This window comes from Suricata suricatta, chromosome 13 (assembly GCF_006229205.1).
Source record: "Suricata suricatta isolate VVHF042 chromosome 13, meerkat_22Aug2017_6uvM2_HiC, whole genome shotgun sequence".
Lineage (NCBI taxonomy): Eukaryota > Metazoa > Chordata > Mammalia > Carnivora > Herpestidae > Suricata > Suricata suricatta.
The window spans coordinates 32,046,093-32,068,943 of NC_043712.1; the positions used below are offsets into that span (position 1 = coordinate 32,046,093).

Sequence of the window (22,851 nt, forward strand, 5' to 3'; positions counted from 1 at the left end):
TTTTAACTAAGTGACACACAAAGGGGAAAAATGATGTGTTCTTTGGTAAGAAGTTGGAAATGACTGGTTTAGATTGAAGGAACATCAGGAGCAGAAAGGGACCTCATGTATTTATGAGCCACACTTCTGTTTAGAGCTGCGTGAATGAGAGGTAAGGGGACTTGGCCAAGGACACGGTGCTGGTAGCCGTATGGGCAGGATCAGTACCTGGCTCCTCAAGTGCCACTTTTTCCATCCCACCCCCTGCCTCTCTGCTCCAGGGCAGGATTTTCCTGTAATCGTTCCGATAATACTGCTTCTCCTTTGCATGTTTTTTTCCAGTAGATTTCATAGTCCTGGTTAGATATCTCACTGAGTCGGATGTTCCCTGTCGAGTGTCTGTTTTAATCTCTTCTACCCTCCAGGTGATGGCTTACATATCTGTCTTACTCTTCTCGGCAGAAACTGGAGACGAGCAAACGGCCTCCGTCTGGAGCTTCCACTACCTCCAAAAGCACCTCGCCCACACTCACGCCCTCCCCTTCACCCAAAGGGCACGCGGCCGAGTCCTCCGTGTCGTCCTCGCCCCATCGCCAGTCCAAGAGCAGTGGGGGCTCCAGCAGCGGCACCATCACAGATGAGGGTGAGCCCCCCATGGTCCAGAAACGCCGCCCTTTCCTCTCTGCCACCGTGACCTGGCAAGTGCTCTCAGTTGCTATAGCCAGCCTAGGTCCTGGGTCGCGTTTTTAAAGTTCCAAACGAGAACACCTGTCTCGGTTCTTCCCCGATTCCGCCTCGTATTTTTGTCTTCACTGTACTAATGGTCTGGTAGGCAACCTGAAATAGTTTTTGAACATAGTCGAGTTTCGTTTACATACCCAGACATTGACTCATAGAAATGCTTCTCCAACACCAGTCATTCATGTACCCTTCCCTGGGCCTTGGACAGATCAGAATTCTGTCATTTGCAAGTAATGCAGTCTCCACTGACACTGGTTTAAGCAAAAGCAAAAAACACAGTTTGTCGGCTCATGTAATGGAAGTGATCCAGGGTGTGCTTCAGGCATGTGTGGATCTAGGTACTTTGGGATTGTTTCTCTCCATATCTCAGGTAGACTCTCTCTCTCTAGTGGTGGCAAAGTTGTCCCCCACGAACCTCAGGCTTACTTACTTTTCTTGCTAATTTAGCAACGCCAGCAGAAAGAGTACTCCTTTCTCAGTAAGTCCAGCAAAATCCTGGGGTAAATGTCATTGGCCTGCCCTGGCTCTATTTATAATGACGGGACATTTGCCCATCCTTGTCCTTGTGTCTGAGGCAGTGGAACGTGCTGATTGGCTGGGCCCAAGTCATGCGTCTGCCTTTGTAACTGGGCTCAGGGTCTGCCCTGCTGACACTGTGTAGATTGGGAGCAGGAGAGAGGTGACTCCTCAAAGGAAAATCAAAGTGCTGTTTCCAGAACGAGGAGGGGAGGGAGGGTGGGCAAGTGCCCCCAGTAGCTGTCCTCTGTGGCCAGGAGAACGTTAGAACCTGTGTGGGTGAGCGCAGGTCCCTCCTGTGGGGAAGACGCAGAAAGGAAGACGCAGAAAGGAAGAGGGAGCGGGGCCCTGCTGGGAGGCCCCAGATAAAGATGGGAAGATATAAAAGACAAAGGGAGATGAAGAATCCTGTCCCTTAGGCTGCCCTCTGGTGGTCCTGGCAGAGGGGAGGGGTGCGGGAGAGGGGAGCCCTGGGGAGAGATGGGGCCCAGACAGGTGCAAGCCAAGTAGCAGCATTCAGAGAGGGGGAGAAATGCCAGGTGTGCCAGGGCTTCCAGACGCAGCGTCCGCGCAGCTGCCTGGAGGAAGGTGCCCAGCAGGTGATAAGTACCCAGCAGGTGATAGGTTGAACTCAACCGCACAGGCTGTGGTCTGCACTGAGTTGATATATGCATGCTGCCGTTGGCCTCCTCTTTATTTGGGGGCTGCTTTTATTGTCTTGCGCTATCTAGTGTGATCATTTATAAAAGCTTCAGAGATTCACTGGCAACCCCATTCCTCCGTAACCATGTTTTCTATGTGGAGTCATCAGTTCTCTTGCCTTGGAGGCTTTCGGGAATCCAAACTCCTAGAGGTTCAGTTAGGCATTTGTACCCCACCTTTTTCCAAAAAAGGGTTGAGCCGTGACTGTCTGTATGCACTGTCCATGCCCACTCTTTTCCTTCTCCCTCATTATTTAAAAAGGTTTGCAAGCCCTGGTTGGGATAAAAACAGAAGAGGACCTGACCACAATTTCTTTTTAATTTCTCTGGCATAGGAAGCATAGTTTTCCATTCCAGAGCTCCTGGGACTGGAGGCAGCAAGACCTTTGTTCCGTGGGCATGAGATTATCAAAGGACAGAGCTGCTGTCCACCCCCAAACAGCTACTTTCTATGACATACTTCTGGGCCCGTGCCCCAGTTGAGGACCACACACAAGCCTTTGCCCTGCCCTGACTTTCCACCTGCAGCCCCCTCCGGGCCCCTCTCCCCTCTGTGGGCAGTGGTGAAACCTGCGTCCTGGGCCCTTTAACCTGTGCTGGGTCAGGGTAACTCAGGGTAACTCACAGTCAGGCTGGGGATTCCGCCACATTCGGCACCAGAGCGTTAAGTATCCGTGACACAAGTAGGGTAAATCTGTGTCATCAGCTAGGCACCGAGTGCCGTGGCACAGGCATCACTGAGAGCCGGCGATTGGGCTGGGCCAGAGGGCCGGGCAGAGGTGGGTGGTGGCGGGCCAGAGTCCATTGTTGAATTTACAGGAGACGTACGAGCCAGTGATGAAGCACAGCCATTGTAAGTCAAATTACAACAAGAACAACAACTATATATATATGTATATACGTATATATGTGTGTATATATATACATATATACGTATATATGTATATATATATATACGCATATATATACGTATATATATGTGTGTGTGTATATATACATATATATGTATATATATGTGTATATACATATATATACATATATATGTATATATATATATATATAAAGAAGCCAAAGAAAGAAAAAGTCAAGTTACATAACTTATATAATTAAATTATGTTAAACATAAAGGTATGGGGTATTTAAAACAATGTTATTAATTTATTGGTACATTTTACTAATACTTGTGCCCTTTAGGCAATAGGAATATTATATAATGATGTGCCACCACACACGCCCCTTCTCCGTTCCACTTTCAGGAACATTAGTTATGTCGATAGCTTAAAGTCAGCCAGGAGGCAGGTATTGACTCCATGACATCAGCAAATGCCGCCAATCAGGGTTCAGATTACTGTCTCCTCGACCATCTAGGTGTAATCTGGACAGTGATAGAGAAAACGTCCATATTGCAGACGAAAGTTAAAAGCGTGTCTGTCCTATTGTGACCAGCACAAAAAAATTGAGACTGTGTTCTTCTCTGCAATGATTTTAAAACCATTATGTCATCCAGCAGAGTTGCTCACATGAAGTCCCAACGTGGTCTTTGTTATTTCATTTCCTCTTACATGTTCCCACACGCGGAACCATCCAGCATCCCTGATGGAACTATGCTCCTTGGCTGTGGACTCAAGAGAAAGGCAGAAATCAGTGAAAGCGTTCAGTGAGGTGCCTGCAATGCAGCACAAGCATTGGCTGTATGGACTTTATAAGAAACTGTATCATGTAGTTTATTATTATATGTAAATTATGTGCTCTACGTCCTTCGTGTCAGTAAGATCTGCAGTAAGCTTATGTACCTACCTGCCTGCCCGCCCACGAACATACATGCGTTTTCCCTCAGAGAGCCGGTTGTTAACCACTGACCGGCATTCTGCTGTGGAGACAGGCTGCATGTGCAGGGAACAGCCCGGCAGAGGCGTGGTGCCATGGAGCCACAGCGGGTTCAGTGTGGACTGGGACTCGATTGATCTCGTACATCCTAGCTCAATAGTACTCTTCTGTGAAGCCTCTTCCAGTCCTGCAAGCGGGTCAGCTGAACTCTCTGTCCCCTTGTCGACGACCCTCCTCATAACACTTGTCACCAAGGAGGGGGTGTGTGTAGCTGGACCACTGGGTATGCAGTTCTGCTCTGCTGTGGGCTAGTGGTGTGATCTCATCCAAGATGTGGCAGCCAGCCCTCTGTGCCTTGCTTCCTCATCTATAAATGGAGACAGTGATAGGATCGTTGGGTTGTTGTAAAGAGCAAGTGGGCCACCCGTGTGCGGGGTGCCCGATACTACACCAGCTGTCACCCTCATCATTCTGTCTTCGCAACTGCGTTGAGTTCCTTCACAGCACAGACCTTTTCATCCTTGGGCTCCCAGCGTGTAGTAGTAGTAGTAGTAGGCATGTTGGTTGCCACTCTTGCAAGAAGGAATTAAAAAAAGGAACTTGGGCCTCCTAACCTCCAGTCCCCTCTCATGTGAATTGCACCCGCTGCCCCAGGACCTTTGCACTTGCTGTTCCTTCTGTCTGAATACTGACCAGTGATCTTTCCCTTGGTATTACACAATTCACTGCATTTACTGCTCAAATGTTACCTTACATAAAGGAGACCTTCCCTTACCACTCTCTGTAATAAATAACATTTCCCCATTCCATATCATCCACCCCTGCCCTGCTCCAGTCTTCCTCCCTGCCTTTGGCCTGGCATCCTGCTTACCTGTTTTGGTCTTTATTGGGTCCCTAGTGCCTAGTCTGCTAAATCCCTGTTGAATGTGTGAACAAATACTTTTTTCAAGATATCCCCCCACCCCCCCACCCCAGATGCTAGTCTTGTCTCCTTTCTTCCTCCTCCCGGCTCTGAAATCATGATATCCAGAATCTTCTGCGTTCTCCTGCTCTGTGCCCCTCTGACTCTGCTGTTCCGCTCAGATGTGCCTGTCCTTCCTTCAGGAAGCCCACAACTTCCTCACACTGAGCCAAACTCCAGTTCTGGTCTGAAGCCACCTGTTTGTTCTCTTAAGTTTGCTCTCCGCCTCACTGACAACTTGCTGGCATTAGCATTTGCTGCAGGTGCAGCTACCAGCAGTCAAGAAATCATAATTAAGAACCAATCTTGAACAGAAAGTAGAGTTTTAGTCCTGGCTGCTAGAACTCCAAGAACTTGGGGGTTACAACCATTGGCGGGTCAGCTTGGCCACGCACCCCTCCCCCATGTTGGGGCTTGGGAAGACGCCAAGGGCCCGCCCTGAGGGGAAGTACGGCTCAGACCGCCCCCCCCACCCAGCTGCATCCACACGAGTGCAGCTTAGATCTGCTGTCCGTGTTGGAGTTTCTTGTGACATTTCGTTTGAAATAAGATTGCCACTGTTCTATGAAAGTTTGAAGACCACTGTTATGATGCCTTTTGCCAAATTCTAAAATATCTTTTCACATCTTTTCCTCTTGAAGATGAACTGACTGGAATCCTTAAGAAATTATCACTTGAGAAGTACCAGCCCATTTTTGAGGAGCAAGAGGTAAGGATGTTATTTTTGGATGTCCATCTAAACCTTACTTTAAAAAAAATGGTCTTCCACATATGGGTGTTGGTCCTGCATGCCTAACTGATGTCTCTCCCCGCCCTGGCAGACAGAATTTGTGCTCAGCACACTTAGTGCAGTTCACCGCAGTGAGGTCCCGGGGACCTTCTGGCTTGTTCTGTTGGAACAGAATTTTGTGATCTCGAGCACTGCTCTCACCAGCAAAGTTTGCATCTGTCCCGCACGCACTGCTGTCGAAGGGGGTTGACTGGCAGGCTTTCACATTTAAAGAGGGTCAAAAGCAGATCCTAATGAATCCGTGCTCAGTGTCTGCACGCAGGGTCCGTGTTCATCTGAGAGAGCTCCCGTTTGCTGAAAAGCACTCACTGTCACATTAAAAAAAACAACACTGTTCTGCTGTTTGGCCGTTTCTCAAAATGTTAAACATAGAATTACCATGTGACCCAGCAATCCCACTCCTGGGGATGCGCCCAAGAGAACTGAAAACATATGTCCACACGAAGACTCACATGCCAGTGTTCACAGCCACCTTATCCCTAGTAGTCACCAAGTGGCAAACAGCTCTGATGTCCATCAGCTGACGAATGGCCAGGTTTGTTATCGCTGCTCAACAGAATGTGAGTTGGCCACAAAAAGGAATGAGGCACTGACACACCACAACATGGATGAACCTTGAACACACGATGCTGAGGAGAAGCCAGTCACAAAAGGCCACATATGGTATGATTCCATTTATAAGAAGTGTCCAGAATAAGCAACTCAGTAGAGACAGAGAGTAATTACTGGTTGCCAGGGAGTGGGGGGAGCACAGAACGGGGGGTGGGGGAGTGACGGCTTATCTGGGGGTGGGTTTCTCTTTGCAGGTGACGAAAATGTTCTAAAATTGAGTGTGGGGATGGTTGCACAGCTCTGAATGCACTAAAATCATTGGATTGTACGCTTAATTTTCTTAATTAAAAAATTGTGTTATTTATGCATAGGTGACACACAATGTTACATTAGTTTCAGGTGCACAGCTTAGTGATGTGACAAGTTTATATTTCATGCTGTGCTCACCACCAGTGGTAGCTGTCGTCTGTCCTGTCAGGTCGCCCGTCCAGTGGCACTGACTGTGCTTCCTATGGGCTGCGTACTTTAAATGGGTGGATTGTACAGTGAGTGAATTACATCTCAATAAGTTGTTTAAAAAACACACACACACGTTTTGGCCAAGTAAAACTCTCTAGGCCCGCTAGCCACCAGGGTGTACCCATTGGCTTAGAATATTCTGCCCAGTTGAGTACATGACACCTGTCATCATCATGTAGCAACCATAGCCACCACTCCGTGTCCCTAACAAGCTCGTGAGGCCATTGAGGAGTTTGTGCTTTGTTTTAAGAAGCAGACATAGTGCGGTGGCTTCCTTCCTCCATTTGCTTTTCCGCCGTATCCAGCGTGGCCCCCCTGCGTCTTTGGCATCTTAAACTTCAGCGGTGACTTTTTCTCATTGCCAAGAAATCTCTCCTGGGTGCTGATGGCTGCCTGCTTTCGTTTCATGCGTTCCACGCCCTCCTGGGGGGTACAGAGAACACTCCTCTGGGGGCATGTCTTTCCCAAGGCAGCACTAGTTCTGCGTTCTTGGCTTCACCCCAGTTTTGGAGCCAGCTTGTCTGGGGGCACACCCGTTATTCACCATCCTCTGGTTCTTGCAGGTGTCCCTTGTAGGGAACTGAGGCATGTTGCAGAGGAAATAGGGAGCTTTCAGAGCTTTAAAGGGAAGTGAGAAAGCAGGCCACGCAGATTTGCTGTGGTCTTAACCCACCCACCTGGAAGTCTCCACAGTCCCTGGGGTTGGAGGACGTGTGGAGGCCTGAGACAGCACTGTTGGAGGGGGTGCCAGGAGCCACTGGCCAGCAGGTTTCTGTGTGAGTTCGCCAAGCCAGTGCCGCTGCTGGGAGCCAGCTCAGCTGTCCCCCGCCCCTGTGCTCACCCCTCTCTGGACAGCATACAAGCCAGGTAGCACTGTGTGAGATTTGGCATCTGTCCACACAGAGACCCCTTGCTCCCTTGAAGGCTTTGGCGGGACTCGGGTTTTAACACCCTTGATCGCCCCCGCCCCCACCTCCTCATCCATCCCCACAGCTGCAGGGCACTTGTTGGTCCTGTAAGGGACTCCTCGAAGAAGCTGCCATGCACAGAGAGGCTTTCCCTCCCTTCCAGAGATGGTAAACATTGCTCCCTCTTATTGTGTAGTCCTGGATGAGAATTTGGAAGAGGAATTAAGTTAATACATTTTCTCATCTTGCCATTTTGAAACTGAAGACAGGCAAGTAATTTTCATTTCTCTACTTATATTAGGATGGATTTGGCTGCATATATTGGAAAATCCCCAAATAATAGTATCTTAAACAAAATGGAAGGCTTTTCCCCCCACAGAAAGTTTTGAGGTGAGTCATCTAAGCTCCTCTGGCTCTCTGCCCCACCATCACTAGGGTGTGTGGCCCTCGTCCCCAAAGTCCAGTATGGTCGCTACTGGACCACTACTACCACATTCTAGAAAGGATGGAAGGAGATAGCAAAAAGACACATGTGCTCCTTTTTTAGAGAGACTTCCTCAAAGTACCATCAACCTTCTTATATCTCATTAGCCAGAAGTTTGTCAATTGACATACTCCTATGCAAGGGAAACTCAGAAATGCAGTACTGTAGCTTCATGGAAATGTGCCTCGCTGACAACTAGGATTCTATTACTGAAAAAAAGTAGGGCATGAATATTGAAAGGACACAGATGTTTCTGCCGCATCCTGCTAACCCTTCAGCAGTACTCACATGAGGAGAATTCAGTCTCTGGCTTCTCCACCTAAAACGAGCTGTGAGGATTTGGCAATCCCCAGGGTTGACCGAGGTCAGAGACTGAGATCAGTGCAGATGGGGATGCAGTCGAATATTGATTGATGTGATCGGTCAGTCAGTCAGCAAACCCTACCCGAGTCTTTGTCCCCCTAGCGGGTGCTCTGCCAGCACTTGACCCTGGGACAGGGAGAAACACCCACACTTTGGGAGCCCAAGGAAGGGGCCTATGGACTGAGGGCCAGAGGAGCCCTCAGCTGAGCATAGACTGAGCCTTGCAGGGGGGAAGTGGGGCCAGAAGGGCACCTAGGAAAAGGGAGCAGACATGTGCCGGGAGCTGTCAGCACTTTAGCCCGGCCGGGGCCTGACGGAGGCTGGCACATCTGAAGTGAGAGGGCCTGGCCAGCATGGACCACTGTCTGGAGGCAGATGAGGGCCAGCAGGATCTCTGAACTGTGATGTGTATGGTGGCCCAGGGTGTGTAGGGGAGTTAGGGGCAGACTCACAGGGAGAGAGACTCCAGTTAGAAGGTGAGGGGAGTCGGGGGAGAGCGGGATGGCTCCGGGCAAGAGCGCAGAGAGGTGCTGAGGATGGCCTGGGGACAGGCTGGGCGGGGGTGTGCGGGGAGAGGGGAGCAGCTGGCACTGTCGGGGGGAGTGGGTTCTGTCAGGTCTGCAGCCCCGTGTGAGCAGGCAGGTCCCAGGGAGATGGGGGATGCCTGCACCTCAGAGAGCGTGGGGCTTGTAAGGGAGCAGACTCTTCCCCACCGACTCGCGCCTGGTTCAGGGCTTTTTAATCGGGAAAGGAAAGTGACAGTTAAAATAGAGAAGGAAGGATAGGGGAAATTTTTCAGAAAAAAATCCTGTTATTTTGCATACATCAAATGTCTTGAAGAAAAATTTTAAAAATCTTGTTCAGTATCTGTGAGGGAACATAAAGCCTACTTTAAAAATTCTTTTTAACATTTATTCCTTTTTTGAGAGAGAGAGACAGTATGAGCAGGGGAAGGACAGAGAGGGGGAGACACAGGATCTGAGGCAGGCTCCAGGCTCTGAGCTGGCAGCAGAGCCTGATGTGGGGCTCGAACTCAGGGACCATGAGATCATGACCTGAGCCAAAGTTGACTGCTTAACCGACTGAGCCCCCCAGGCTCCCCTAAAACAAAGTCTACTTTAAAGTGAAGGACTAACGGGGCACTGGGTGGCTCTGTCAGTTAAGTGTCCGACTTCAGCTCAGATCATGACCTCACGTTTCCTGAGTTCAAGCCCCGCGTCGGGCTCTGTGCTGACAGCTCAGAGCCTGGAGCCTGCTGCAAATTCTGTGTCTCCCTCTCTCTGCCTCCTCCTTCTTTCTCTCTCTCAAAAATAAATAAACATTGAAAAAAAAGTGAAGGACCTACGGATTTTCAATAAGTTACAGAAGTTTTTTTAAGATTTGTTTTAAGGCTTATTTATTTTTGAGAGACAGAGCACAAGCAGGGGAGGAGAAGAAAGAGAGGGAGACACAGAATCTGAAACAGCCTCCAGGCTCAGAACTTTCAGCCCAGAGCCCGATGCAGGGCTCTAACTCACAAGCTGTGAGATCATGACCTGAGCCATGGTCAGACACTTAACCAACTGAGCCACCCAGGTGCCCAGGAAATTTTATTTTAAATGACAGCAGTATTATATAACATAAAACGATAGTATCTTTATAATTTGTAAATGTGGTTCGCAGAGCTTTGTGTATTCTCTCTGTAGAACGTAGGTGGGGCGAGAATTCGTACATTTCAGGGGGGAAACGGAAGTAAGGTCCCTCCCGGGGCCCCCGGGCAGCGAGGGGGAACCGCGGCCCTGTCTGTCGTGGCTGCTTCCCCTCCCTAGCACGGGCTGGAGAGGACTGTGGGCGCCGGTGCCCTTCCAGCTCTGCCAGATGACTGCTATTTGGGGGTCGAATATTTGAGAGCCCGTACAGGTGACAGGACCTGTTCACTCTTAGGGAACATCGAGTCCTGTAACAAGGAGGCTGCTCCCCTCAGGAAATCCTGGGAGGGAACGCAGGGACGGCGGCCGCAACATCGAAGGGTGACATGACCCCGTGGAGAGAGGACTCTTGGAGCCCACTGCCTGATTCAAGTCTTGGCTTTCACTGACTCGTCATGTGACTCCGGAACTGGATCTCTCCATGCCTCAGTTTCCCTGTCCCCAAATGGCAGACAGTGGTATACTCACCTTCTTTGCAAGGTGTAAACGACTCGGTCTGTGTCCTCCCCGCCCACACCTGACAGTGCGACTCCAGGACAGATGTGGGGCATGTGGGGCTGTGTGTGTGAGGGCAGGTGTGCCTGCTTCTTCCAGGCCACCTCTGACCTTCGAAGGACAGACTCTGCACCATGTCCACTGTGCAACAGGAGGCCCATAGGTGTTGCGCTGAGGCCCAAGCAGGGGCGTTAGGATTTCCCCTGTAGAAGCCCGGGGTCATCGGGCTTTGAGATGCCCTGGTTTTGAGCCCTTCCCCTCCTCCTCCCACTTCAGTTCTCCATGGCCCTTCTTCCCTTTATTGCTTCTGCTTGTTTATTTTCTCTGTCTTTCCACAGTCTGCATCTCCCTTGTCCTCTGGGGGGAGACTTGGTGAGTACCACCGTATATGCACCTTTCCTGTGCGGTTCCCAGTATCTCAGAAGTGCAGCAACACTGGAACCAACTTTCTGTCAGCGGACTCAGATGTGCACCCCTCTGGCCACCCACCCTACTGTCTCGGAGACTTTCCTTCCTTGTTAAATGGTCAAGGTCTTTCCAGAACTTTGCAAGATGCACCTGTCCTGAAATTCCCAGGCCTAGAGCTGAGGAGAGTTAGTCCTTCATAATACTTTCAACTAAACTTTCATCGTAAAGTCAGGAATTGGAAGTACTAGATCATAATTAATTCACTACTAATAAGCACTAATAGTCCATAATCATGATATTTCTGTTGTGGTTGGAAAAAAGAGGTGTGGTGTCAAGCAGATGGTAGCAAATCCCCCTTCTCTCTCTCCAGGTGGATATGGAAGCATTCCTCACGCTTACCGACGGCGACCTGAAGGAGCTGGGTATTAAGACAGATGGGTCCAGGCAGCAGATTTTGGCAGCCATTTCTGAACTGAATGCAGGCAAGGTATTGTTCTCAATCTTTGTTTCCTGTTGCAAACAGTGGAGCGCGTCACTAGCTGGGACCCCAGGCCCTCCGTGCTCCCAAGACATTTGTGGTCTGATTTCATCTCCTCTGGAACATCTGGCAGAGGATGGCCCCTGTGCAAGCTTCTCATGACCAAGCACTCACTACCTCCCTGTCCCTTTTCCAGGTCTCTTTTCCCGTAGATTCAGCGAAAATATTCCCTGTGGTAATTTCAGCCCTCACAGCTGGGCATTGCCCTCCAGTGGAGTGTGGAAACAGAGCCCTTGTGTAATCGGGGCCCTGGAGTCAGGCCCCCTGGGTGTGAACCGCCTCCTCCCCTGACTCTCTGTATCGCCTAGAAGTCATCATCTCTCTGAGTGTGGCGCTCTTCACCTGTTGCAATGGCTGGGGACGGTGGGGTCGTCACCAGGACCAAAATGCTTAGCAGCGCCCCTGGCACACACAGACCCGTCAATCACTGTTGTTGTCTTTGGCGCCCTGCACGTTTGTCTAGTGTTAAATTTCTGTCTCATCAGTTTTAAAGATTAAGCATGCCCCCTCCCCTCAAAGTCACACATGCAAAAAACAATTAAAACAATGGGAAGCGAGTCACCTGTTCACTTTGCAGACCTTAGCAGTCCTGTTGCTATTGGGCTACTCAAGCTTCCTTGCTCTTTGCTTTCTTTCTCTGACTCGGGATGGACTTCCCTGTCTCAGGCCAGCAGCGTAGAGACCTGGCTCACCTGTTGCTTTTTCACGCTTTGCCTTACAGCCCCCTCATGCAAGACAGGCACGCCGCATCTGGGGCTTTGCCATTACAAATAGCACCACAATGGATGTCTCTGCCTCGTTCCTTTTCCTTCTGTTGTTTTGTTCCTCAGGCTGCATTCCACAATGCGAGGTTATGTCAGAGAGCGTGACCGGTCTCATGGTTCTTTCTGTGTATTGCCGGGTGTGCACACAAATATTGAACAGCCTCAGAGCGCCAACAGCAAATAAATATTCATGTGGCACTTTATCATTCACAAGACACTTCACATACATTTCCCCACTTAATCCGAGGAGGCCATGTCCTCACACTTCCCGTGTCCGGCTGGCTGCCAGTGGGCCGGCGAGGGAGCGGAGCCCCAGGGAGGGAGGGGTGCCCAGGTGGAAAGCGGGGGTGGCGGGCAGGACCTGCACCCAGGTCTTCTTCCTGTGTTCACCCAGCACGGTGCTGCGTGAGGGTGGCTCCTGCCTCCCCACCGGGGTCAAGGGTGGTGGTTCTGAGTGCTGTCACCACGGTCATTACTCTGATCATCGGCTGCGAAGCGGCCCTTTGGAGTGGGTTAGTTGGCAGGACTTCCAGCACTTGCACTTGCATTTTCCTCTGAGTCTTTCTTGTCTGTTCTTCTGCTGTCAGTAGCCTGTTCCTGTACACTGCTCATCTGTAACACGGGCCCGGGCCTCCTCCCATTAAGAGGAGGAAGTTGAGGCTCAGATGGACGGTGAGCCCTGGCTCCCAGCCCAGCACCGCTTCTGCTCCGCTGTAGATCAGGAGGGGAGGGGGAGAGGTCGCATGGGGGCTGCTGGAGGTGGGCCAGTCTGGGCCGGTGGGAAGGGCCTACCTGGGTGGCTCATGGGGCACCGATCAGCCAGAGCAAGCACTACAGTCTTTGGAGCATTGGTTTAGTCATGAGAAATAACCCTGACTCTCTGCCGTGTGCCAGGCACTCTGTGGTTGTTAGGCACTGAGCACACTTTGTGCCCAGCCCTGCTCAGAGCCTGTCTTCACAGAAGCCACTGAGGCCAGTTCCAGTTCATAGATGAAGGAACTGAGGCACAGAGCAGTTAAGGAACTTGCCTAAAATCACATAATTGGTAAGTGGCAGAGCCAGAATTGGAGCCCAGGGTCTGTGTGCTGACCACTCTGCTGCCTTGCTTCAGTGGAACCACATGTGCACATTAAGGAGCGCTCCTGACTTCAGGTGGGGGCTGGAAAGGCAAGGTCCTGGAAGACATTCCCAAGGAAGTGGCAGGAGGGCTGGGATCTGAAGGAAGATGGGAACCATTGGGTAGAGGGCTAGAAGAGTGCAGAACAGGCAGAGGGATGCACAGGCCCTGTGGTGAGAGGGTATGCAGTGCATCTCAAGAACTAAAGAAGTGCCAAAGTTGAGAGCAAGGTGAGTGGTGTGAGGGGAGGCCACAGGGGACAGATGAAGCCCTCATGGTGGCTTAGGGGCACCCAGTAAAGTGAGGCCAAGGGCTTTGGGGAGGAGGTATGTGAGTAATGCAGGTGGATGTGGCTCAGGGGTTTCAGGACCCTTTCTGCTCCTGGCTTCCAGAGGCCAGGTGTGTGAGACCAGGAGAGGATGGAGGTGGGGGAAGCCAAGCCAAGCCAGGTAAGGCTCTAGGTGTAGGGCCAGTGAGGACCATGGAGGGTGTGGGGGGACAGGCCAGGAGCTGGGTGCCACCAGAGCCTGGCCCAGGGTGTGGTAGATCGTAGCTGCAAATGCTTCCAGAACCTCCCCTATGCCCTCAGCAGCCGTGGCCTCTGTGGCCCAGGATCCCAGACTGCACTGGCTTGAAAATCTCAGGGAGCCTAACTGCTGTCAGAGAGTGGAGGATCTCAGGTCCAGTCCATGGGAGAACATTTTCCTTAGTATTTGCACAAACTGGGACCTTTACTCATTTTCTCTCAATTTCCGTGCCCCCATACTCTCTTTATGTAACAGTCTGCATCCTGTACCAAACAAGGCCCTGTCTAGAGAAGCAAACGGCAGGACAGCAGGTGGTTATGGTCTTGGTTCAGGCCGCGTGACAAAGGAGCATGCGCCGGGTGGCTTGTGAACAACAGGAGTTTATTTCTCACACTTGAGGCTGCAAGTCCAAGATCAGGGAGCCAGCATGGTCGATACCTGTGAGGTCCTCTTCCAAGTTGCACACCACCGACCTCTCATTGCGTCCTCACACGGCGGGTAGTGGGGAAGCAAGCGTGTCTTACAGGGGCACTCATGCCGTCCTGGGAGCCCCACCCTCATGACCTCGTCTAAGTGCCGTCACCTCTTCATGCCATCACACCGGGGGTAGGGTTTCAACATATGAACTGGGGAGGGGGGGAGATGGGCACATTCCTTCCGTAAGAGTGGTCTTTGGGGGCGCCAACTGACCAGCTCCCAACCAGGAGCCCGGGGCGCTTCCAACCTGCCAGACTGCGGATCTGCCCCGTTCCACTCACATTCTTCCCACCCTCAACATCAGGTGATCCCACGTAGAAACAGGTGCAGAGGGCAGCTCTGAGCTACAGAGTCCTGCGGAAGTGAGGACCATGAACCGCGGCATGCTATAGAGCAGAACCGTGACTGGGGCGGCGCTGAACATTACAAAGCCAGGTTTATCATCTGTACTACCCAGGGGTTCCCACGGGAGCTATGTGCTGCTGCTTAGCAGGCCAAACGTGGCTTTCCGCAGCCCTTTGATGGCTTTTGGACGCCCGGGGCCTCAGCTCTTCATGGCTGGACCTGCCTCACTCTGACTTCAGGGCCTCCTGCCTCTTTCTTGATTGCTACAGGGTACTAACACTCCTTTCAGCGTTCATACTTTTTCTTTTGAGGTACTCAGCCTCAGCCAGGAGAATACCCATTGGTGGCTCAAATGCTCTGTACACATTCGAGAATCCACACCAGGACCCATGAGAGAGGGAGGCCCAGATTTCCTTGCCCACTAGTTTCATAATGTCTTAATGGCCTTGTCCACAGCTTGCCGGGCTCGGGGAGTGTGCACTCAATTTAGTGGTTTGCCAGCAGCTTTTTATTTATTTATTACTTTTTTTTTTAATGTTTGTTTTTTGAGAGAGAGACAAGGTGCAAGTCAGGGAGGGGCAGAGAAAGAAGAGACACAGAATCTGAAGCAGGCTCCAGGCTCCAAGCTCTCAGCACAGAGCCTGATACAGGGCTTGAACTCACAAGCCATGAGATCATGACCTGAGCCACAGTCAGGCACTTAAACAACTGAGCCACCCAGGTGCCCCACCAGCAGCTTAAAAACAGAATCGAGTAGAAAATATCAACATTCTTTGCAGGTAGGAGGGTAAAATTTGTTCTGGTTGTATGTAATTGCACCAACAAGGTTGTGATATAAAATGTATTTCTTACCCAATCAAAAATAGTTTAAACATTTTAGCCTAAAAAATTTTTTTTAATAAATATAAACCAAAAACCCTAACTCGGCATAAAAATATCAGCGAAGCAGTATGGATCCTCAGCCTTATGAGTCCTAGATCTTCTGGGTGAACCCCTTCTCCAGTATTCAAGTTGTGATGTGTACTTGAGATTATTTATTAGTTTGAAATGGTTTATAATGTTGGAGGGGGTCAATCGGGAATCTCACCTGCATTTTACCTTTGGTTGGTCCTAAGCCGTTGCCTCCCTGTGTTACCATTTTTGTGTGATTATCAAAGCAGTGCACGTTTATTTTGCTAAATTTGCACTGTGCCAAGAAAGGTGAAAAGACTTTTTAAAGGAATCACGATCCAACCATACAGAGGCCAAGGCTTTTCACATTTGGGATGATCATTGCAGTGTTTTGTGCCAAATGTTTTTCTCTCCATGGCTGAGATAAATTTGGATCTATAATTTTACATCCTACTTTCTTCATTTAACATTAAATATATGCAGTTACCCATGTCATTAAAAAATTCTTTTTAATATGATAACTTTACACGGATGTACTAAAATTACTCTATCTTAAATCCCTACTTGTTGGATAAGTAGCAGTCCAAACTTTCTATTAATAGTGAGCGCTGCAGTGGGCAACTTTGTGTATAAGGCTTTCTAATTACCTCCTCAGAATAGATGTCTAAGAGTGGAATTTTGGAGTCAAAGAGTCTAAGTCAAGGTGTAAGTCGCTTCCTCCTGAATTACTTTCCAGAAAGAGCCAGTGAACATCTCCACCAGCTGTGGGAGTGTGGTTCCAGCCTCAGTGACTCCCTGACAGGATTGAGTACTATTAGTTTGCTTTTAAATTTTTATTAATTTGAGAGGGCAAAAAGTGTGCCTTGTTTTAATTTGTATTTCTTTACGAGATAGACTGAATGCTTTTTTCCTACTTTTAATGGCCATTCGCTTTTTCCCTTTTAAGAATCATCAGGCAGGTCTTTTGAAGCTCAGGGGGCCTTCAGGGGGCAATTATCCTCATCATCTTCAATCAGCAGTGGATACGGGGAAAAGTTATGGTTTTCATCATCCATGGCTCCCTCCTAAGTAGGAGGCAGAGTGCTGGAACCCTGTCCTGCCCTGACCTCCTTTCTCGGGTAATTAAGGCTAAGGTAGTGTTTGATGAAGACCTTGCTGTCATCCCTCCTGTTTATTTTTTAGCCTTCTGCAGTTTGCACAGTGTCACCCCATTCATTATCTCTGGTTGAGCCTCATCACAGCCCCAACATGTCATACTGTCCCCAGTTTATAGATAGGACACCCAACAGCAAGCAGCCCTGCCTGGGATGCCGCCACTAGGGGGCGATAGACTGGGGACTCACTTGTCCTCAGACTGCCACATCTGGAGCTCTGTCCTCTGCCTTGCTCTGCTGCCTTTAGGTTTGTGTTGTTGGGCTCTTGGGGGCATTTTTCTAGCTGATTTAAATTGCCAGACGGATTGGCATGCCAGGAGGCCTTACTGCCCACTCTGGTGTCCAAGAAGGCCTCAACAGCAGAGAGGTCCCTGCTCTGGGATCTGGAGAGTCCACAAAAAGAAGAGAAAGTTTGAAGCCTGAGCTCATTTGGTAGACTTTTTTTTCTTTGTACTTTTAGCAGAGAACAATCTACCAGAGATTATTCATTTTTAATTTGCTTTACATTTTGACCACCACATTTGTTGGGGTGGGGGTAGGGCGCCTGGGTGGCTCAGTTGGTTACGTGTCTGACCTTGGCTCAAGTCATGATCTCATGGTTTGTGGGTTCAAGCCCTGTGGCAGGCTCTGTGATGACAGCCCAGAGCCTGGAGCCTGCTTCAGATTCTCTGTCTCCCTCTCTCTCTGCCTCTTCCCAACTTGTGCTCTGTCTCTCTCAAAAATAAACATTAAAAAAGATTTTAAAAAACATGTGTTTAGGGGGTACCTGGGTGTCTTAGTTGATTAAGTATCCAACGCTTGATTTCAGGTCAGATCTTGATCTCAGGGTCATGAATTCAAGCTCTGCCCAGTACGAAGCCTACTTAAAAATGTGTGTGCGCACGTGTGTGTGCATGCGTGTGCTGAGTCTACACTGCTATCCTCTGACAACAGGACCTGTCAGCCTCCTGCTGCCAACACTGCGTCTGCTGTTACCTGCAATCATTTGAGTACCATTGCTATCCCATTTTACAGATAAGGAAATGAAGGCTCAGAGAGCTTGTCTTGTTCAGGGTCTCCCAGCTAGTAAGTGGGAGGAATGGGATTTGAACCCAGGCTGTTTGTTCCAGGCTCTGCTCTTAACCTCTGTGTCTCGCTGCCTCTCAGCCAAGCATTCAGTAAATATGTTCTCTGGGCTGAAAGAAACATCTACATCCTCCCTTTTTCCCCATCTCAAAACGTGTTAAGGGGCAGGGATGCGGGGGCATGTTGCACAGATAGAGAAGTGAATCACAGGAGGAATCTGGCATCTTTTGCACAGGGCAGTGAGGCAGTTCAAACTCTGTAGCAGAAAGTTCAGCTCCCACTCAGTCCCCTGGAACTCAGAGGGCTAGAAAGACACACAGTGAGTCAGGGGGGGAAACTTCCCTTGCAGGCCACGTGACCTGGGGCAAGTCAGTCCAGTTTCCTGGGCGCTGAGTCCTGTCCTTGTCTTGGAGATTGGACCGCTGAGTCTCGGGGGCCCTCTCCAGCCTTGCATGCTGTGATTGTGGGTGCTGGGGGACATTTGACTCCGTTTTTTTGTTTGTTTGTTTTTGTTTTTATTAAACTCAGTACTCTTAATCAGATAACTTACTTCCCCTGCGACACCCATGGGTTTTTAAGGGGTAAGTTGAGGATTAACAACACCATGTCAGTTGAACTAATAGTTAAGAGATTTAACGGGACTTTGTGTCTGTTTTCAATTTCCTCCACAGGGACGCGAGAGACAGATTTTACAGGAAACCATTCACAACTTCCACTCTTCCTTTGAGAGCAGTGCCAGCAACACCAGGGCCCCTGGAAACAATCCCTGTACTTGATCTTCCCTCCTGTGGTCACCAGCGCGAGCTTTCCGAATCCCAGTGCTGCACTCACACAGCCAGTGCTCCAGCCACCGTCAGCTCTTCCCCCTTCCCCGAAGCAGGCCACGCTTTGTCACGTCGCTGTGTCTGTGTCACGTTCCCTCTGCCCAGAACACTTGTCTTCCCTTCCCTGCTGCAGTAGTTCGTGATGCCTGTTGGTGTAACAGACTCAAACGTGGTAGGCTTATCCTCACAATAAAGTCTGGTACGGCTACTGCTTGGCAGGTGACTTCACACTGTGATCTGGGGACCCATCTCCGTTCATATTGCAGCTCTGCCCTCCCCAGGAGCCTCAACATCTTTGCTTCTGGTTGGCAAAAAGGGGGAAGGGACAGTGGAGAAGGCACAGCCATTCTTAACTACTTTCCTCTTAACTGCTCCTGTTCCATCTGTTCCTCCTCACAGTCCACTGGCCTCCAGTAGTCACATGACATCATCTGACTATGAGGGATGCTGGGAAATGTAGTCTTTCTTTGGGTGGTGGCTCCCCAGCAGCATCTGTAAGCTTAGCTGGGGCAGCGCGTGTTTTGGAGGATACTTAAGCTTTCCCTGACATATCTTTCAGGAAAACTTTTAACTTGTTCTTTGTGATCCAAGTCACATATACAGTAAAGTGTTTCTTGACTTCCTTACAGAGAACGCACTTTTCAGCCCCTGGGGTCCTTTACTGCTTGTTTGAAACTCTGTTCCAACGCTGGGCTGCACCTACTGTGTACACCATGTAACAGGTGGCCAGGATGTGTGTGTTGAATACATTTTTCTTTGTTGCAAGGGCAACCTTTTCTATAGGAAACAAGAGTAAGCTGTGGGATCTTGGGTCCCTTCTCCTGCCTGGCCTTCAGTGTCCTCACCTGTGAGATCAGGGGTTGGGCAGGATGATGCTATAAGTCTGCACTGATCCCCCCCATATCACCATAGGGCTCTGCACTTCAGGTGGGAGCAGAAGACTCTAATAGATTACATTGTGGAAGGACTCTGGTGCTCACATTTTTTAGACAAAGAAGCCAAGCATTTGGAATTTTTTGTACACCCTGTTAGTGCTATGTTCCTCAGAAGGGAATTAGTTCTTGTAATTTTCTGCCATGTCATAGTACATTAGTGGCACCCCGAGTCCTAAAATCCAGTAGCTTTAGGAAGTGTTTTCAGGTGAGAAATTCGCTTGGCCAGTGCTTGCAGCATTTATTTTATGTGGGCACTAGGGACGAGCTAGAGCCAGTGTGGGGACCTCAAAAGGCAGGAGAAGACGTGAACGGATGATCCCAACCTCAATAGGCAGTATGACAGAGTAGGAAGAGTTTGTGCTCTGGGCTCCGGCTCCGAGTTCACATCCAGCCCCTTAGCTGGTGGCCAGCTGTGTGGCCTGGACTGGTCACTTAGCCTCCTGCCCAGAGCTTAGAGCCAGCGTGCAGAAAGCATTTGGTCTGCACGAAGTAGACAGCCTTCACAGTTTCAGTCTTTGCCACGAGCTCTTTGGGACACATGTCCTCGGGAGGTGCAGTCTCTCCCGTGCCCCGCCCCAGCTTTCCTCCGCAGGCTGCTTGAGGTGGTCATGACCACGTAGCCCAGAGCCAGCTCATGCACGCCCCCTGCCTGCTGGGCCAGCACCTGCCTCTTCTCAGCCCTCCCACCGGCAGCTGCTAACATGCAACATGACTGAAGACAAAGGGCTTCAGGTTGACTTTGCTGACAGGCATCTTTATAAATGTCTCTCAAATCCTGGCCTTTAATGAGAAACGGTCATCCTTCCCATGTGCAGCAGCCTGACCACAGTGTCCTCCATCCTTGCCACCACGCTGGAGAATCCGCATCTGGAAAAGGGACGGAGAGGGCAGCTGTGTGCCAGCGACACAGCCCAGCCTGCAGCGACACAGGGGCCCCTGCCTTCCCACCAACCAGCCCATGTGGCCGCCTGGAGCTGGAAGCACTGGGGACGCTCCCTGTTGGAATGGCGCCCTCTCTCCAGTGGTTGCCGATGGGCCTGGGGCTGTTTGCCCCTGAAATGCAGGGCCCCAGAGTGACCTGCCTTGAGGGTTGTGTCTGCTTCTCGCTGCTGTCCTGTTTTTTCTGAACCGCTGTATTCGTGCTGCCTCCCATCGGGTAGGTCTGACTGAACGCCCACTGTACACAGGGCTGTGCTGGAGGGACCAGCTTTCCACGGTGCAGGCTCCCATGACGTCAGCCGAGGACCCCATACACAACCGGGCCGATTCCCAATTTGCGGACGGGAAAACCGAGGCTCAGGACAGGTGTCTCGCTTATCTTTTTCACGAGACTCAACTGGATCCAAGGCAGTTTGTATGCGGACTGGTGAGAGGTTCCTGGCACCCTTTCTGGGCCTTGGTCTCCCCCTTCCTGGTGGCCCCTCCGATCCCACGTGCATCCCTGGGCTGCCTGCAAGGGTCTGTTCTCCACAGCAGATGTTTCCCTTGCTTGATGACCTTGACCAGCATTCCCCAAAGTGTGTTCCTTGGAGCACTAGCTCCATAGGATGTGAATGGGCTTTTCACAAGGAAAAATGAAGGGAGTGTATAGGTGGAAGTAGGGTGAGGCTCTGTGACCAGACAGGTCTGGCAGGCGCCGGGTTAAAGCCCAGTTACCGGACCAACTTGCTGTGGGACATCTCAGAACCTCCAGCACGCCATTGTGCATTGGGCCTCTTCAAGGTCCTACGTAGCATTTCCCATACGTTTGATCACACTTCTTCATGGTGCTCTGGCAAGACAGACTCCTTGGACGCTGTCTGGGAAACCCTGCTTTGAGGGGACAGCGGCAGCCACGAGGACTCAGCCGCTGGGAGTGGGCGAGGGGGCACTCGGGCTTCAGCTGCTTCTGGGGTCCTCGCTGCTCGTCCGTGCCCAGCAGCTCTTGGCCAAGGTGCCCTGCTTGCCAGTAGAATGTCAGGGTGGGGAGTCCCCTGACTTTTAGGTGATTGGGACCTTGCTCAGAGGACTCTGTGTCCTGGTGTATCCGGGCGTTGGCTCCCAGCCCAAGTACAGGGTCCTCCCCGGTGTGTGCTTGGTGTCCGTGCCACACCCCCCGCTGCCCAGGTTACCCTCCCACCTCCCCTCCTTTGGTGCCAGACCATTCCAACGGAAGCCGGGCAGTTTTGTGAAGGGAATACTTACTTTTCCATTCTGCATTCCCCAAGCATTCACTGAGCATCCAGCCTGAGCCTGCCCTTGCTTGTGATTTAGATCCAGAGATGAAAATACACACATCTCTGCCTTCAAGGAACCCACAGTGTTTTAGAGGAGACAAGCGGGTAAATAAAACATTGTGGTGCCGTGGAAAGAGTCTTGTCGTGACCGCGTGTGCTGGGTCCATGGTGCAGAGAATGTCATCCGTGATGGTTCAGGTTTGGCCTGTGGGGGAGCTGGCAGGTGAGGAAGGGAAAGGGCACCCAGATTGAGGGACAGCCTGTGTGAACTTAGTCTGCGCATAACATGGGTGAATTACATGTTGCTGGAGAGAAGTTGGGTACCTGTTTTTCTGATTTGGTTGGGGTGTGTGTGTTTCTGGTTTTTTGTTTTTTGTTTTTTTGATTTGGGTTCTTTTCTTCGAAATGCATGGAAGCAACCTGTCACCCTAGAATGAGCACTGTATCTCGAGTCAGCCCTAGCACTGGGGTTAGTTCAGCCACTTGCTGAGTAACAGGGAGCTTGTTTCTTTTTGAATCTCAGTTTCCCTTTTGGTTAGAAGGGCCTAGTGCTCCCCAAGGTGCTGAGAGTCAGACGAAAGTGAGAAAGCCCTTTTCACACCGCGTGGAGCTGTGCAGATCTGAGAACTCTCCACTATGGCTGCTGCACATTGAAATCAATCTCTCTCTCTCTCTCTCCCTCCTTCCACCTCCACTGCGCACTCACCTGGATGTAGCCATGGCGGGGAGGGAGTAAGGCCAGAGGAGGGGACCTCCGGCCAGAGGTAGCCAGCTTAGATGGTGCTGCTGGCGTCAGAGCACAGAGACACGGGGACTGACTGGATCCGGACTCTCCAGCCGTGCTGGACTCTAGGTGTTTGTGTCTTTGGGATTCCCAGCAAGGTGGGCAGGAAGAAACAGGAAGGCTTTCCAGCCAGATTGCGGGAGCAGAGCGAGCAAAGAGGGGGCAGGAAACCCTTCCAGTTCTCTCTTACCTTGGAGCTGCCCAAGGACACCGCCGCACAGGCCAGGATCAGGCTGGGCAGCTATTGACGTCCACACTGACCTGTGCTACCGAGAATGCTTC

The 22,851-nt window shown here is 50.7% G+C and overlaps 1 protein-coding gene across 1 annotated transcript in view; it reads left to right on the forward strand.

Annotated features, from left to right (window-relative positions):
* ANKS6 (ankyrin repeat and sterile alpha motif domain containing 6) overlaps positions 1-18,850 on the forward strand; it is a 49,459-nt gene extending 30,609 nt beyond the window's left edge. Inside the window, exons 14-17 of the mRNA XM_029919649.1 lie at positions 442-622; positions 5,367-5,434; positions 11,303-11,419; positions 18,482-18,850. Coding sequence (XP_029775509.1) covers positions 442-622; positions 5,367-5,434; positions 11,303-11,419; positions 18,482-18,586 — 471 coding nt within the window. The 3' untranslated portion in view covers positions 18,587-18,850. The remainder of the gene's footprint in view (positions 1-441; positions 623-5,366; positions 5,435-11,302; positions 11,420-18,481) is intronic.
* The last annotated feature ends 4,001 nt before the right edge of the window (positions 18,851-22,851 follow it).